At 39.3% G+C, this 17,451-nt stretch overlaps 3 protein-coding genes across 5 annotated transcripts in view; 1 reads left to right on the top strand and 2 right to left on the bottom strand.

Annotated features, from left to right (window-relative positions):
• The window catches only part of LOC145467697 (PHD finger protein 24-like), a 58,644-nt gene extending 47,886 nt beyond the window's left edge, over positions 1 to 10,758 (bottom strand). The window contains exon 1 of the mRNA XM_081451301.1: positions 10,217 to 10,758. Within this exon, the coding sequence (XP_081307427.1) occupies positions 10,217 to 10,606 (390 nt within the window). The 5' untranslated portion in view covers positions 10,607 to 10,758. The remainder of the gene's footprint in view (positions 1 to 10,216) is intronic.
• The window catches only part of LOC145467715 (neuferricin-like), a 195,172-nt gene that overhangs the window by 124,691 nt on the left and 53,030 nt on the right, over positions 1 to 17,451 (bottom strand). The gene's annotated exons all lie outside the window — the stretch shown is intronic.
• The window catches only part of LOC145467669 (uncharacterized), a 117,615-nt gene continuing 110,997 nt past the window's right edge, over positions 10,834 to 17,451 (top strand). For all 3 annotated transcript variants that reach the window (XR_014042089.1, XR_014042090.1, XM_081451270.1), the window contains exon 1: positions 10,834 to 10,984. Coding sequence is in view for 1 of the 3 variants with exons in the window: in XM_081451270.1 (XP_081307396.1) it covers positions 10,939 to 10,984 (46 nt within the window). In the remaining 2 variants the exon portion in view is untranslated. The remainder of the gene's footprint in view (positions 10,985 to 17,451) is intronic.

Genomic DNA, 17,451 nt, shown 5'->3' with positions numbered 1-17,451 from the left:
TAATATCTGTTCCACCAGAGATAACTGCTGATGTTACTGTTGTATTTTACTGAAATAAAACAAGTTGAAGTTACTGAAGTACGTTTTCAACTCTCAAGTTGTGTACTGAACTTGATTGGCAATCTTGCAGCCATATTGAATCCTGTTACATGACTGTTCCTGATTTTTTTTTATCTCTGCACATCCCACACAGCAACTGCACATAGCTGCACAATTTGTCAATAAGGTATAGTGTTGTTAAATGTTTTCAATGCTTTCTTTTACTATCTGGTGAATTTTAGCGTATATATCCATGCCTATTTGTGTTGATGACGCCAGTGGGTCGATCTGCTCCAGAACTTTCGCTTGAACTGACTGATGTTCAACTGGTAATGTGACTGGGGGAACAAAAACATTGTTATTGCTATCTTCAAATGGAGATGGCCCGTCAGGGTCAACACCGTAGAATTCCAGATCATTGGGATCGTCGTCTAGTTGCCCATGTGGTAAGGGGTTCTCCTTGTTTAACATGCCATTTACCCACATCTGATACGGAGACCAATGGTTTGCTGTCCTTACCTTGTTATGGTTAAAAGCCTCCATATATTCGCGAAGTGCAAGGTTTATTCTTGGGATGAATGTCAAATGCAGCGCAAATAGATCCGTTGGGTTCTCGATGTTGAGCAAGCTTGTATCTTCCAATGCATAAAACATGTAATAGAAAAGATGGCACACGCACCTGAACACGTCCCTCCAGAGTCTTTCAATTCTCTGATTTCTTGTGGAGGGACCTGCTATAAAACTCCCCCGACCTTCACCTCTTGCTTCCACCATAGCATCACAAACTTGTACATTCTCGACACCATAATCCACACGAATACATGATGGCCACAACGCATCATTTTCAATTGGTTTCAGAAAAAGTTCCAGAACAGTTTGCAAAAGATTGTTATTACTGCATCTGAGAAACATAATCCATCTGGAAAAACCATCTATGCACCCATGGATTACAAGACCCCAGCGAATAAGAGAGTGGTGCCCATATAAATGCCATAGAGAATTTGGCCACGGAACTGAGTATTGCCTACGAGAAACAACAATCCCCCACCTCAAGGCAGTATTCGCTGGATCCACCCTTGCCAAACACTCATGAATTCTTCTCCTTTAAACCCTCAGTCCAACTGACTTAAGGTACCCGGCTAAGTATGTTCGCCCTGTTGTAAATCCATGACCACCCATATATTTGAGAACTAACTCGTCCAATTCCGCATCCGACAACAAACTAAACCGCACTGTGTTTTGCAAGCCATATGACTGTATTCTGCGATAAATTGTCCAGCGAGACACGCCAAACATCCGAGAAATTTTTGCCATTGAGAATCCAAGTCCAAGAAGATCTTCTAACGTTTCGGCAGGTACGCAGAACTGAGGTCTCCCAGGATTTCCCGTTCTGAAGGTTTCGCATTCACTTTGTGAAATTAATGAAGGTTCTACTGCTACAGTTTTGATGTGATTTTCGATAGGCCGTAGTACTTCTAAAAAGGCTGTAGCTAGGGACTCCCATGCCATCCGATCTTGCTCAATGTCAAAGGCAATAGAACGCAAAAGACTTACAGTTCTATTGAGAACTACAAATTGTACTTGCAAGTCTTTGATGTTTGTTTCATTGCTGCTTATATATTCCTCTGTCCTATCCAGCACAGACGACAAAAATTTGGGTAAATCCTTTTCTGCATCAAACTCTGATTCGGCATGTGCCATATTGCCAGTAAAATGTTCCCGTGGAAAAATTAAAGCATACAGCTCCCGTATTCTAACTACCCCGGATGCAACTTACCATTTCCGGTCACTAACCGGAAGTGATTTTCAATGGGATGAGTAACTATATATACTTTCTTTGAATCGTGATTTAATTTCTTCATTGAATGAATTTCGTTGCATTGAAATTGAACTTTCATTGAATTGAAACTGAATTTTCATTGAATTTTCATTGAATTTTCATTGAATTGAAATTGAATTTTCATTGAATTTTCATTGAATTTTCATTGAATTTTCATTGAATTTTCATTGAATTGAAATTGAATTTTCATTGAATTGAAATTGAATTTCACTGAATTGAAATTGAATTTCACTGAATTGAAATTGAATTTCATTGAATTGAAATTGAATTTCATTGAATTGAAATTGAATTTCATTGAATTGAAATTGAATTTAGGTATTGAATATTGCTACAATTGGCTTGCCATACTGGTACGAGTCTTATTCTTAAAGAGTCGCCTATTGGTGAAACACAAACACGCCCTTTGTTCAGATTAGCCAATCTGAATGGCTGATATATGCACATTCGATGGAATTCATACGTTCAATTGGGAATATGGTGTGTTGTTCAGCGGGAAATGATTCAACATTTTTAACCAAATAGCTTGTTTTACTGGCTACATTCATCTGTGTAGACGTTTGCTCGTGGTATGTTTTCGTCACCTTGCAAACTTTAACCAGTGTGATTTTTGAAACGTGTTGAAGAAAATTTTGTTCGTGACAGAATTTCGCGTAGTCAACTTGTACAGTAGAACCCCGCTAACTCGAGTCGGTCTACTCCAATTTCCCCTGGATTTCACCAAAAAATTTCAGTCGTGACTTGAAGAGTCCCCTTTGATTATCAACTACTGTCTACAGGGAGAAAGTCTGTTTTGTTATGTTCAAGCTAGTTTTGTTATACAATGCTATTATGAGATCAGATGTGAGTTTGACAGACTGGCATATGTTATAAATTAACCTACATGTACTGTGGGGTTTTATATAAGTTTATGATCTGCCTGCTTAATTATGGATAGAATAGTATCATTGTGAAGCAGGATGAAGTGTTTAAGAACTGAAAATTCAATGGTGGTTTGATTGATGATCCTTACAAAATAAATTTAAAAAAGTTGGTTTGTTGTATGCAGAGATATAATACTGTACATAAAAACAAAGCGTAAGAAGCTAATCGTAGCATGCAAGAATATCAATAATTATTAACCGCGAGGCCATGGGCCGAGCGCGGTTCATGGTTTACCCGTGGTTTTTTTTAACTGCGCGGCCATGGGCCGAGCGCAGTTCATGGTTTACCTGTGGTTTTTTCGTAGTTTTGTCTGCGACCAGACCCAAGCTTCCACTCGGCCAAATTTTGAGTCACGCAACCTGTGATGTTTACTCGCCAAAAGCTGTTGAAACATTAATAAATCTCATCTCCGATACTGACTTTCGCAGGAAAAAATTAAAAACCCAGCATTCGTCAAAAATTATATTTTTTCACCAGAAATTTAGCTCGGAACATATACATATTTATATTCCTTTGAATCGTTGATGAAATGACCTTTTCCGGATATTTTTTCTTTCGGGGTCAACAAAAACCTCCGATTACAAAATCACGCCGAACCCACACGTTGCAAAAAAATATCTTCAAAACCCTGACTTCGAAGCGATATAACACTTCAGTGTTAATAGCTACCACATATCGGCAGGCAGTAAATCTATTCGTTAACAATCCAGTTTTATCGTGTTAAAATTTCAGTGAAATCGAACGAAACCAGAATTAATTCGAATTTTTTTGTGACCTCACTCCCCAGACTTGACCTAACAGACCTAACAAAGGAAGCCATGGTCGCCCATAGCAACCGAAAAACACGAACATAACAAAGCCGAACGTTTCGGCCAAAAATCTCCAGAATTATCGCCTGAGAGCTTAAACTTGAATGGGAACATCTTTTTCGAACACTTTTCAACTGATTTAGACGAAAGACTGGCCTCAGCGGGCTACAAAAAAGACCAAGAGAAAAACAGAACAAGACAGGAGAACAAGCCGATAATATTTCATCGCATGGCTTTCGACACGAAAACGAAAATACAGCTTACTTCTGGATAAATTCAGCCTTAGAAGTCAGCAACCGGCCCCAAATGACTTTCTGTATCCTTACAAATGTCTTGATTTCCATCTCCAAAAGATTTTGCCCCAATTTTGAGCAAATAAACATTTTGTCGACGGTGACTGCCATTACGTTGGCTTGCATACTAAATTAGCTAACTTGACAAAATTCTCCCGTGGGGGGGATATGACGAAAAGAGCTGAAAGATGGCCTATAATTGGCTAATGATGAGATCATCCCACTGTCCAAATTTGGTGAGAATCGAAAGTAACGCCAATTTTCTGTCACGTTTTCAATCTGTGGTCACTGGAGTGACCAAAATCGATACATCGGTCGGGATAGAGTTTTATTATTAAATTATATGACTTGTGTGACTACTTTACTAGCCCTTTACTCGTGGAAAACACCAATTAAATTTAATCATGACTTTTAAGAAAGAAAGCTGTTGTTAATAGTGTTATTATCGTGTCATTTATATCGTTCATGCCCATACATATCCCGAAGAAAGTTCTACAAAGATTAAGACCATTAGGTCATCGGAGATTTGTCCATGGCTACCACTGATGGTGCAATAACACAGTTTGTGTTGATCAAGTGATGTGATGTCTACAGTAAGAAAAGAATCATCAATGACTGCTTTGGAATGTGCACTGCGTTCCGACGGTAGTGCTAAGCAAACAGTTAAATTTTAAAAGCGCGGTTATAAGATCTAACAGATCTTCTTGTTTCGATTTGTAGGCGACCAGACCCAAGCTTCCACTCGGCCAAATTTTGAGTCTTGCAACCTGTGATGTTTACTCGCCAAAAGCTGTTGAAACATTAACAAATCTCATCTCCGATACTGACTTTTGCGGGAAAAAATTAAAAACCCAGTGCTCGTCAAAAATTATATTTTTTCAGGAGAAATTTCGCTAGGAACATATACATATTTATATTCGTTTGAATCATCGATGAAATGACCTTTTCCGGATATTTTTTCATTCGGGGTCAACAAAAACCTCCGGTTACAAAATCACGCCAAACCCACACATTGCAAAAAAATCTCTTATCACTTAAGTGTTAACAGCTACCACACATTGGCAGGCGGTAAATCTATTCCTTAAGAATCCAGCTTTATCGTGTTAAAATTTCAGCGAAATCGAACAAAACCAGAATTAATTAGAATTTTTTTGTGACCTCACTCCCCAGACTTGTCCTAACAAAGGAAGCCACGGTCGCCCATAGCAACCGAAAAACACGAACATAACAAAGCCGATGTTTCGGCCAAAAAACTCCAGAATTGTCGCCTGAGAGCTTAAACTTGAATGGGAACATCTTTTTCAAACTTTTTTCAAGTGATTTAGACGAAAGACTGGCCTCGGCGGACTACAAAAAAGACCAAGAGAAAAAACAGAACAAGACAGCAGAACAAGCCGATAATATTTCATTGCATGGCTTTCGGCACGAAAACAAAAATACAGCTTACTTCTGGATAAATTCAGCCTTAGAAGGCAGCAACTGGTCCCATATTACTTTCTGTATCCTTACAGATGTCCTGATTTCCATCTCCAAGAGATTTTGCCCCAATTTTGAGCAAATAAACATTTCACTGAGGGCGACTGCCATTGCGGTGGCTCGCATACTAAATTAGCTAACTGAACAAAATTCTCCCGAGGGGGGGGATATGACAAATTTGGTGAGAATCGAAAGTAACGACAATTTTCTGTCACATTTTCAATCTGTGGTCACTGGAGTGACCAAAATCGATATATCGGTCAGGATGGGTTTTTTTTCATATGACTTGTGTGACTACTTTGCTAGCCCTTTACTCGTGGAAAACACCAATTAAATTTAATCATGACTTTTAAGAAAGAAAGCTGTTGTTAATAGTGTTATTATTGTGTCTTTCATATTGTTCATGCCCATACATATCCCGAAGAAAGTTCTAGATTAAGACCATTACGTCATCAGAGATTTGTCAATGGCTACCATTGATGGTGCAATAATACAGTTTGTGTTGATCAAGTGATGTGATGTCTACAGTAAGAAAAGAATCATCAATGACTGCTTTGGAATGTGCACTGCATTCCGACGGTAGTGCTAAGCGAACAGTTAAATTTTAAAAGCGCGGTGATAAGATCTAACAGATCTTCTTGTTGATCATTCATTTGGCATGTTAGCTGTCTCCTTTCAACTTTTAACTTGGTGCACTGATAGTGCAGAAGACCTCATTTTTTTATTTATCCTGACTAATGTCGATTAAGATGCATAATTACTGTTCCTTTGTGTTCAAAGTGTCTTAAGGGCACCAAAAAAGTGTTTTTCTTATCCTGAAACCTTATAAAACAAGCTTAAAATTGCTCAGAAAAAAATCGCATAATTTACATTCTTTATTGCATAATTGGCCTTTCTAATCGCATAATCTGCCCTGCAAATTTCGCTTAATTTGCATTTTTTCATCACACCCTATCAGAAGGCCTGAACAGTTTGGCCTTTGTTTGATATGCTTAGTGTAACATGAAAAATAGTGGTAGCACTGGTTGGTCATAGAGGAGGACTGGGAAATGCCGGAAACCGTTGTGAGCCCCTAAAATGAAAGTTATTAGGCACTCCTATGGGGTCATGGCAAAAAGTGAAGTGAGTGTAATTATAAGATCTAAACTAGTGAGACAATTTCAGATAGTGCAGAGTGTAAGGTAATTAGCGCTGAAGCAGTACTATATAACACAGTTCCTAAATAACACCTGTCTTTCACTCCTGGTTTGTATTGACCTTGCTTGTTAAATGATACATTGAAGTAGTGAATGTGACAATTTTACTTTTCATGCCAACGTTTGTAGCTTGATATTTTTGTTTTCCTCGCAAAGGTATGTAACATGAAACTCTTGCTTTCTTGAAAACACACAGAAGATGTGCTCTTATCTTTTTCACAGCTGGAGATAAATGGTTGGAAATAAATGGAAGAAAGTTGAGTGTTGGATGAAGAAATGGAAGAGGAATGATTTGTTTTATTTAGCACGCAAATTTCCTTTTCATCGATGAACAAGAACGAATCTAATTAGCAAATTATCACAGAACAGCGTGTTCTGTTGCCAGCTTTGGTGCAACAATAAAACCACTTAAATTTAATGCACACTTTGTCTGATATCAATTAATACAACTGAGAAGCGTTTCAATGAGAAGTATTTAAAGTAAACAGTACTACTCGATCGAGATTATATCCTTTGTCGGTGAACGATTTGTACAATTTGACAAGTTTTAATGCCACTTAATGGTGAAAGTTTCGGCTGCCGAGAGATGAACTTTTTGGTCTATTTGATAGAGGTAATTAAGGGATGAAATAACCGCAGTAGTTAGTTTGGAATCAACAGATGATATTCCTTGAACCAAGTTAGGCATAATTCCTAAAGATACACAGTCACAGTAGTGTTCTTTTATCATGCTATTAAATGATGCTAGAACGCATACGTATGACATGTTAGGGTTCTACCACAAGGGTTCTTTCACCTAATATGTATTTGACACTAACGCTTATTAATATGCACATGTGTTTAGAGCAAATACTGGTTTTGCTCTAAAGAGAAAAGAACCACAAGGAAAGCAAGCAGTTTTCTGAAACAAATATATAGCTTTGTGAAGTAATCAAAGAAGTTGCATGGGTATTACACGTTTTACAGTACCGGTCAAATGTAAGTTGACAGTCACTTGAAATTTGAACGACTTGACTTGATCCTCGATCCTCGGAACTTGAAAACTTTGAGTATTGAGTCTTAAATTGAGTCGTTCAAGATTCGAGTCGAGTCGCTTGAGATTCGAGTTGAGGAGACAAAGAATTTATCGCTCAATTAATTTTTCCAAATACATGTACATGTCAATCTTGCTGGTTTACTTTTGGAGACAGAGAAATTTTCAAGTCGCAACTCTACAGGCAGTAAGCGACTCTACATTTGTAATCAGTTCGCTAATTTAAATTGATTGTTTTGTCCTTCAGTTGAACTTCTGTCACTTTGGAGTTAATTATTGTTCAGTTCAGAGTAACAACAGAGTAACAGTTCTGAACAAGACGCTGAGTTTCGTTTAAATCAACCGTACAAAGGGCCCAATAGAAATCAGAAATGTGGACTCTTGAAGTGTGCACGTGACTCGAAATCACCAGCTTCTTCCAATTGGTTGTTTGTTTTGATGCTTCGTATGAACACATTTCTTTCGATTCAGAGCTATCTTTAATCCATTCGCTGATGATTTCAGAGTAACTTTTCTGGTCAGTTTTCAATTCGATGCTGCATTTTGTTTTTACGGCTCAACAGAAGTTAGAAACTCTCAAAGCGGTTCATCTTTGGCCATGCACACGGTGTTGGTGTATAGTTGCTAATTATCGACAAATGTCCGACTTTTACTCAAATATTTTTTGTTATGGACTGAATCTGAATGAAAACAATTGTAGTCATAGATTCTCTGTTATATCAGCTTGTGGTGTTGTTGTTTGGATCTCCTCTCTTTTGCCGAGTTAGTGAGTGACAAGGAAAAAAATTTACACGAATCACTGAAATTCTCATAGGCGGTGCTCCATTTTCAATCCCAAACGGTGAATAGTTTGCAGTGTTTACAGAGTTCGCAATGTGCCTAACGTTCGTTTGGTTTCCCGGTGTTAAATCATGTCAAACCTTCTGTCTCTATTGTTTCTATCGCTTGTTTTCCTTCTATCGTTTGTTTCGTTTCGAACATTTAAATGCTCACCTTAAATTTATTTATTCAAAGACCCACATGATTGGTTGACATCATGAGGAATTTCCAGGGACCCTTCATGCAAAAAACTGGCTTGGTAAACAAAACAATCATCTGTTTCTTGCAACCAATTTTGTAGGAACATTTCCATGTGATTTGAAATGTTGTAAAAACTTCTAATGGGTTGTTTCATGCAGACAAGGAAATGCACATCAAAATTGAAAGACCTTATCTTCTGCTGAAGTTAAGATCAATTGCTCAATTACCTATAATAATGTCACAAAAATTAAGATATATCAACTGTTAAAGCTGTTAGATAAAAAAAAAGGATAAATCAGTGGAAAACCTTTCTGCTTTATTCAACCTGGAATTTTACTAGCTGCGGGAAGCGACAATTCTGATTGGCCAGCCTGTAATAATATTGTATTTTATCAAAAGTTAACAAAAAGAGTCAACATTGTTTCGTCTGGGATCCATCTAGGTTTTTTATGAAGGCACAGGAAGTTTCTTTCATAGTTTACAACAAGTTGTCGTGTTAAACATGCCTTGATGTAACAGAAATTGACATGACATGAGTAATTTTAAATGCTACCAAGTGAGTTTCACAGTTTGATTGAGTCGCACACAAACACAATCGGTGGAAATCATGAAAAAGCGTGGCCTTCAGGAGTTGTTTTGAACATTATGCAAATTCAAACAATCACTGCCGACTGTCAGTGCAAACAAGAGCTGGAAAGCTGTTCGCCAATGAAGGCGATGTTAGAGTTACATGCACGGTATCTTGATAAGTATTTTTTTAAATACGATAATTGGCTAGAAAATCATTTGCTAATTCGTACAATTGCAGTAACACTTAGAAATTTGTATACCGCAAGCAAGTTGAAATTTGAGCTCGCTGGAAATGAAAAGAGCTAGAAATATCATTTCGCACTTGCGGGCTACATTCTCTAAATTTGGTTGATTCGTACTTGTGTTGTTTTTGCTATGCAACAAATGCTATATGATTGCGATTCAAGACTTCCACTCCAGACTAACGATTTGGACATTAGTATGAAATAAATGTACTCTTGCATCAATAAAGGAAGCTGCATGAAGCGCGGTGTTGTTTATTTCTATTGTTATGAATTCAAGATATAAATTGTTTTCTTGAAAAATTTTTCGAGCGTCTCGAAACTTGCAACTCGCTACTTGAAACTCAAAGCTTGAAACTTGAGCCTTGAAATTCGATTCTCAATTCTCAAAAGCACCGAGTATCAAGGATCGAGTTTCGAGTCAAGACTGTCAACTTACATTTGATCAGTACTGTAAGTAGTGTTCACAATTACCTAACCCATCCCATCCCCCTTGCTGCAAGCCTAATTCGTTAATTGAAATTAATTAATTAAACAAACATTAAAGTTTACACCTCAGTGCCTTATGACCTTAGTACCTCACGACCTCAGCGCCTCACGACCTCAGCGCCTCACGACCTCAGCGCCTCACGACCTTAGCGCCTCACGACCTTAGTGCCTTATGACCTCACTACTTTAGTGGATGTCAACCCCCTAAAGCATCCCAGTAGTGCACTCTACTGAACTAAAAATGTACCACGATCACAAAAACTGAGTTAATTAATGAAGTTTACATACCCTTCGTCGCCAAGCCCCAAAGTATGGAATACTGACAAAAGCCTTGTCGGTTTTGTCCCAATATCCTGTTGTTCCGCTGTTCGAAGCAAGGAAATCTGCAGCGTTCAACTCTGGAAGACCATAGCTTATGGACGACTTATCGTAATTCAAGTTTAGAATGTGTTCCCGGCTTTCCAAATCATAATCTTCGATAGGCAACTCTTCGTTTCTCTTTTCGCTCGAAGCCACACCAGTTGGAGTTGTAATGGATCGACTAGCTGCGGGACTGTGAGAAGGGCTGCCTTCACCTTTAGACTCTTTAGAAGCTAACTTCAAGGCTGTAACCACTGCAGCAGTTTGTTGAACTTTCTTCGTTCGATTTTGATTTTCTCTGGATACAATAATTCCCATCTCAACGTTAGGTCAAAGGATCAAGTGAGCCTGATTCCATTATTCTGACGGAAAATACTCTCTCAGTTTAAAATTAGGAGATCAACTGGATTTTAAATGTTTGTGTGTATCATTCTACACGGCAACCATGGAATCTTATTCCCAGCGTCCACTCCACGACAATCAGTATTTTCCTGGCCGAGGAGGCCTCGTGCATAGTCCACCAAGTTATCCCATAATAATATACCGCGTTGTCGATGCGCGATGCAAATCAAGTTGTTTGAATTCGCTTTGTAGTCAGGCGGAGATTCCCTTGCAATTTGAGAACAGAAACGTTAATAGTAAGTGTTGAGATGGCCGAAGAAGGGGAATTGTCATCCCCAGATGAACTGGAAACAAGTAAGTCGTATATTTTACTGAGGTTATGATAAAAAATGTGGATCATCCGCCTCGCTGTGTCATGATGTAAGCTTAGAAGTAATATGCATATGCTTAAATTAAAGCTTACATTTCAGCAAGTCTTAATGCTTTAAATTGTTTTTTTGCTGCTGTTTACCAACGCTTTTGCAGCAAAACAAGGAAAGAGAAGTACGGAACATTAAATATAGTTGTTTAGAAGCGAAAATTGTCCTTTCAATTATGACAAGTTTTTCATTGACAGGTGACCCCCATGGATTCGTGACGTGATATGTGTAGATTTTTTGCAGTAATCAGTAAAGGAAAATCGTATATATGCAGCGCTACAGTCAAGGCGATTCAAGCTGGGGGCTTTTTAAAACTTCGATAAGTAAATACAACTTATAACATCCTGTCCTGCAAAATTTCAGTTAAGGTAATTAATTCCCTTGAAATTGTTCTATGATCAAACTTTTTTTGAAACTTGGCATAATTAACATGTCATTCATGATATGAGCGTTAAAAAAATGCATTAAGAAAATGGGTTGTGCGTGCTTGTTAACATGTCAGCAGGCTCTTAAAATTGGGTATTTTTACTGGTTGTGCGTTAAAAATTCGAATCACCTGTTACGTATATGGCTTGTCTCACCATATTTGGAGAAACATGTGTTTTCTAGCTGCACGTGTCTTACATGAAGTAGGCAGTAAAACGAGTTGAGTTGCTTTGCAAATGGTGTCTTGTTGTGCCCTCCGCAACATGGTGTCAGAAGCGGGATGTTAATCTTCAAGCGAGCTGCAATGCTCAAGATTCCTTCTGGTTGATATTCAGTCAAAGCAGTTACTGAGCGCAAAGCAAAGTGATAATTCCGTGGTTAACAGTTAGTATAGCAACTTTCTTGTGTCGCCCATGTGGGTGGAAAACAAAACAATGTCGGACACCGAACAAGCTTCTCCACTGCCAGCTCCACAGCAGACTCTACTGCCTCAAATCTTCAGTTTTCCGACAAATTTTCTGGTACCGAGTGCTATGGTTTGTTGTGGAGATCTCAGGAGCAACTGGGAATTTTTCAAGCAACAATGGCGAGATTATGAGGTGGCTATAGGTATGGATCAGAAAGGTCAGTCAGTTCGATTAGCAACTTTTCGCTCCTTTATGGGAAAGGAGTGCCTACAAATTTTTCTGAATCTAAATTTTGGCACCGAGGAACTGATGATAACTTCAGCACTGAAAGTGTACTTCCTACCAAAGAGAAATGTGGTCGGTGAGAGGTATGTTTTTAAGTCATGTGTTCAATCGTCTGAAGAAACTTTTGATTGCTATGTCAATAGATTAAGAAAACTCGAATCATCCTGTCAGTTTGGAACACTTGCTGATGAAATGATATGCAACAGGCTAGTTATTGGAATAAAAGATAAGAGTACAAAGGCAAGATTGCTTAGGGAGAAAGACTTGTGTTTGGATAAAGCTCATGGCATGTGTAAGTCAAGCGAAGTAACAAATAAGCAGCTTGAGTCGATTCAAAAGGATGAGAAACAGGACAATGAGGAACTAAACGTAGTTCAGGATAAGCATAAATCGACAAAAGACAAGAAGCTTCCACATCTGAAAAAAACATCAAATCAAAAGAAACCTAACAAACCATTTCCAAGCAAAACGTGGAAATGCAAGTATTGTGGTCAGCAAAAGAAGCATGCCAAACAGACAGATTGTTCAGCTTTTGGTCAGCAATGTTGTAGTTGTAAAAGAATGAACCACTTTGCCAAGGTGTGTATGGCCGGCAAAGAGAAGGTTCATGTGGCTGAGGAGGCAGAAGGGTATGACTCAGAGGAATCATTGTTAAAGGTAGAAGAGATCACTGCCATTAATGGAAGTGGAAAACAATTAACATCCAGTATTACTCTCATAATAGAAGAAGAGTACCAAGAGCAACTGGTGTGTGAGTTGGACACTGGTGCAACTTGCAATGTGATCAGTCACAGGAACTTAGCTCAACTGTTGCAGAATGGTGATCCTCCTTTGTGCATGTCCAGTGCTCAGCTAAAGTTATTTTATGGTACCTTGATGCAGCCTGCTGGTGAAACCACACTTACAGCAGAGAGAAGGGGCAAACGAGTGGACCTGAGATTTCAAGTTGTTGAGAGTTCCAACAAACCCCTGTTATCACCTGAGACGTGGGAGCAATTGGGGCTCCTGAAGGTGGATTTAGATCCTGAAGAGTCCATTCATGTCCTGAAAAGCAGTTACCTTACCAGAGATCAGATTCTGGGTGACTACAAAGATGTCTTTGAAGGGCTAGTCCACGTCAGTGATACAACCATAGTCACAGATCCCAGTGTCAAACCAGTGCAGCATTCTCCATGTCAAGTGCCAGTTGCCCTGAGAGACAAAGTCAAGGCTAAACTGGATGACCTAGAAGAGAAGGAATTGTGGAGAAAGTCACAACACCGACTGACTGGATCAGTAACATTGTTGTGGTCACAACACCCAACAAGATCCAGATTTGTTTTGATCCTAAAGATCTCAACAAAGCAGTCATCTGTCCAAAGTACCAGATGCCCACATTAGACGAATTATTGTCTAAGCTCAGCAAAGCTAAAGTATTTAGTACCTTAGATGCCAAAGATGGATTTTATCAGGTCAGATTGGATGAGAGCAGCAGTCTCATGACAACCTTCTGGACACCCTTTGGGTGTTACAAGTACTTGAGACTACCCTTTGGTATCAACTTGGCTCCGGAAGAATTTGAATATAAATTGCATGAGAAGCTTGATGGTCTTCCTGGAGTAGAAGTCATCAGGGATGACATATTAGTGATGGGTTTTGGAGAGAATGAGGATGAAGCAAACCAAAATCATGATGAGAACCTCCTCTGTCTGCTAGAGCAAGCTTGTAAAGCTAATCTGCATCTAAACAGCAGCAAGATGAACCTCAGGAAGTCTGAAGTCAGATTCATGGGGCACTTGATTACCAAGGAAGGGTTACAGCCAGACCCAGAGAAAGCAAAGGCAGTACAAGAAACGCCAAAGCCTACATCCAAGAAGGAACTTCTGAGTCTCTTACAGTACCGGTCAAAGGGATTGCAGCACCTACACGCACATGAAATGCGTGTAGTCTGCGTGTAGTATTCATGGACAGTGTGAGGACAGTGTGTGGGCAGTGCGTGGATGGTGCGTGTAATTACACGCATGTAAAATTTACTGATCTGTTAGTTACACATATTGTGTAATTTTACGCAAATGCATGTATTTTAATCGGAGGAAGAAACCTTTGTTATTCATACACGCAGTTGCGTGTATTTTGCATAACAAAAAGCCACTACTAACTTGTATTCGAAACCCGCAACTCTCAACGTTCACAACAAAAAGTAAATTTAAAAGCCAACAAGCATTGCTAAATTAGTGGACTAGCTCGAGCACCTATCAAACAAATACTATTTTTTAGTCTGTAGCAGTCCGCACTTCTGCTTAACATCTAAACTTAATTCTTAAAGATCTATGAGTTTTTGTTTACGACGTGCGTCACAACGTAATGTTTACCCACGCACGAAGTGTCATTTCAACCCCGTTCGTTCGCTAACAATGAAATAGGGATTCAAACAGAAACTCGCGCACTCTTTCTTAATCTGCTTATTGGTTACGCTGCTGCTTAAATGGCCAAGAATCGCAACTTTTTTAACAAAGTCTAAGCGTTTGTTAATTTTCGATTGATCAGATTTTCATCCCTGGGTTGAGTCGCATTGACAGATCGTAGATTTGGGAAGATTTTGGTCATGTGCTGGGCAACGATGTTCAAGAAACAGATCAAATTTCATTTCAATCAGATCAAAACAATATGCTTTCACGCAGACAACATTTGCTTCTGAGTATGAGTCTTCAAAGGCCTTTTAAACTTAAAGAAGATAACTGATGTTTAAAAATTAATTGAAAATCTCAAGCGAAATAATGTGTTTTGCTGTTATGTCGTGTCCGTCAAGCCTCAGTTTGTCACTCGCCAACACCCTTGTTGTTTCTCACGAAAAGAAAAAACATAACGGGAAAAGCTTTTGAACACCAGTAAACTCTGAATGCTTTGGAGTACGAAATATTTTTAAAGAATCTTCAACTTGTTTTAAAGCACACTGATTGCTGTAATTTAAAATTGAAAGCGAAATTATGTGTTTATGTTCTGTTATCTCAGTGAATCCTGGCATGCCTGTCAGTCGCTGGCGCTGCTTGGTGAAACTACATGTACAATGCAAAAAATACTTTCACTGTAAAGCGGTAAGCCGGTTTAAGGAAACTGGTCTATTCTATCAGAAACGTTTGATGACCAGAAGTAAGAAGGTGAAAGACTAAACTGTATTGCAGTGCAGTCCAATGCGGTAAATGTTACACGGTAAATGTTTCGTTTTCATTATTTCATGTCCGTCAAGCCTCAGTTCATCAGTTGCTGGCACCCTTGTTGTTTCTCACGAAAAGAACAAACACGACGGGAAAAGCTTTTGAACACCGGTAAACTCTGAATGCTCCGGAGTACGAAATATTTTTAAAGAATCTTCAACTTGTTTTAAAGTACACTGATTGCTGTAATTTAAAATTGACAGCGAAATTATGTGTTTATGTTCTGTTATCTCAGTGAATCCTAGCACGCCTGTCAGTTGCTGGCGTCGTTTGTTGAAACTATGTACAACGCAAAAAATACTTTTACTGTAAAGTGGTAAGCCAGTTTACAAGCCAAGGAAACTGGTCTACGGAAACGTTTGATGACCAGAAGTAAGAAGGCGAAAGACTAAACCGTATCGCAGTGCAGTCCAGTACGGTAAATGTTACACGGTAAATGTTTTGTTTTCATTACACGCACTTTTAATATTTTGTTGTCATTACATGCACTTAATGAGTTCCAGTTGAACGAGTGCGTGTAATTTTACGCGCAATATCACATCTACTGCGTGAAATTACGTGCATGCAAATACACGCATTTTCGTGTATTTGCGTGTAAGGTGCATGGACACTGCATGTAATGTGTGTGTAGTACACTCGCTTTAGGTGCGCGTAATGCCGTAGTGCCTTTGACCGGTACTGTAGGATTTGTTAATTATTTGTCAAAGTTCCTCCCAAGGCTGTCAGAGGTTGCTCAGCCACTGAGAGAGATAACCTCAATGGAAGCAAAGTTCATCTGGTCCCAGCAACATGAGAGAGCATTCCAGGAAGTGTGAGAGCTTGTAGTCAAACACCCGGTGCTCAAGAAGAGGTCACAGTGCAATGTAATGCGAGCGAGTATGGGTTAGGTGCAGCATTACTGCAAAATGGCCAGCCAGTCGCTTTTGCTTCACGGTCCTTATCACAGACTGAGAGACAATAGGCTCAAATTGAGAAAGAATGTCTAGCGATTGTCTTCTCCTGCGAGAGATTTAGTCAGTACCTTGCTGGTCGTGAGAAGATAACAGTTGAGGCAGATCACAAACCCTTACAGTCCATTTTCCAAAAGTCAATCCTCTCTGCTACTTGTTGACTACAAAGGATGATGTTAAGGTTACAATGCTTTAACATAGAGGTTAAATACAAGGCAGGTGCACAGATGTATGTTGCAGATCACTTGTCTAGAGCCTCACTAGCCGCCAAGAAGGAGATGACAGACAACTTCCAAGTTTTTGCTCTTGAACTTGAAACACTCACTCCATTTGACTCCATCAAAGTGGCTCTAGAAAGGTTAACTCAGCTGCAGAAGTGCACATCACAAGACCTTGTCTTAGAGACCCTGAAGATTACTGTTCCATCAGGATGGCCAGAGAGAAGAGAGGAATGCCAAGTACCAGTTCGAGACTACTGGGATTACAGAGAGGAGATTCCAATCCACAGTGGTATTCTATTCAAGAGTCAGTGCGTGATTGTTCCCAAAGCCATGAGACCAGAGATGCTCTCAAGAATTTATTCAAGTCATCAAGGAGTTGCTTCATGCTTAAGGAAGGCTAAAGACATTGTGTTCTGCCCAGGAATGAATTCAGAAATAAAAGCGCTAGTCAAGAGATGCTCAACCTGTGCAGAGTTTCAGGCTAGGAATGCTAGTCAGCCCATACAGTCACACAAAATCCTTACCTTTCCCTGGAGTAAAGTGGCCACAGATTTGTTCACTCTTAGTGAGAAGAATTACATCATGGTTGTTGACTACTTCTCAGATTTTGTGGAAGTCACTGAACTCAAGGACACCACCTCACGTGCAGTTATTCAAGCGCTTAAAGAGCAATTCAGTAGACGTGGGATCCCAGACACAGTTGTCTCGGATAATGGTTCACAGTACAGCAGCCAGGAATTTCATGAGTTTTCACTCAGCTGGGAATTTAACCATGTCACATCCTCACCACACTACCCAAAGTCGAATGGTAAAGTGGAGTCTTCAGTGAAGGCAGTCAAACTACTGTTCAAGAAGGCTGAACATGATGGAAAAGATCCTTGGCTAGCTCTATTAGACTACAGGAACACTCCCACCGAAG

This window comes from Orbicella franksi, chromosome 14 (genome assembly GCF_964199315.1).
Source record: "Orbicella franksi chromosome 14, jaOrbFran1.1, whole genome shotgun sequence".
NCBI lineage: Eukaryota > Metazoa > Cnidaria > Anthozoa > Scleractinia > Merulinidae > Orbicella > Orbicella franksi.
The sequence above is the reverse complement of the archived record's forward strand: the minus strand, read 5'-3'. Positions and strand labels throughout refer to the sequence as shown.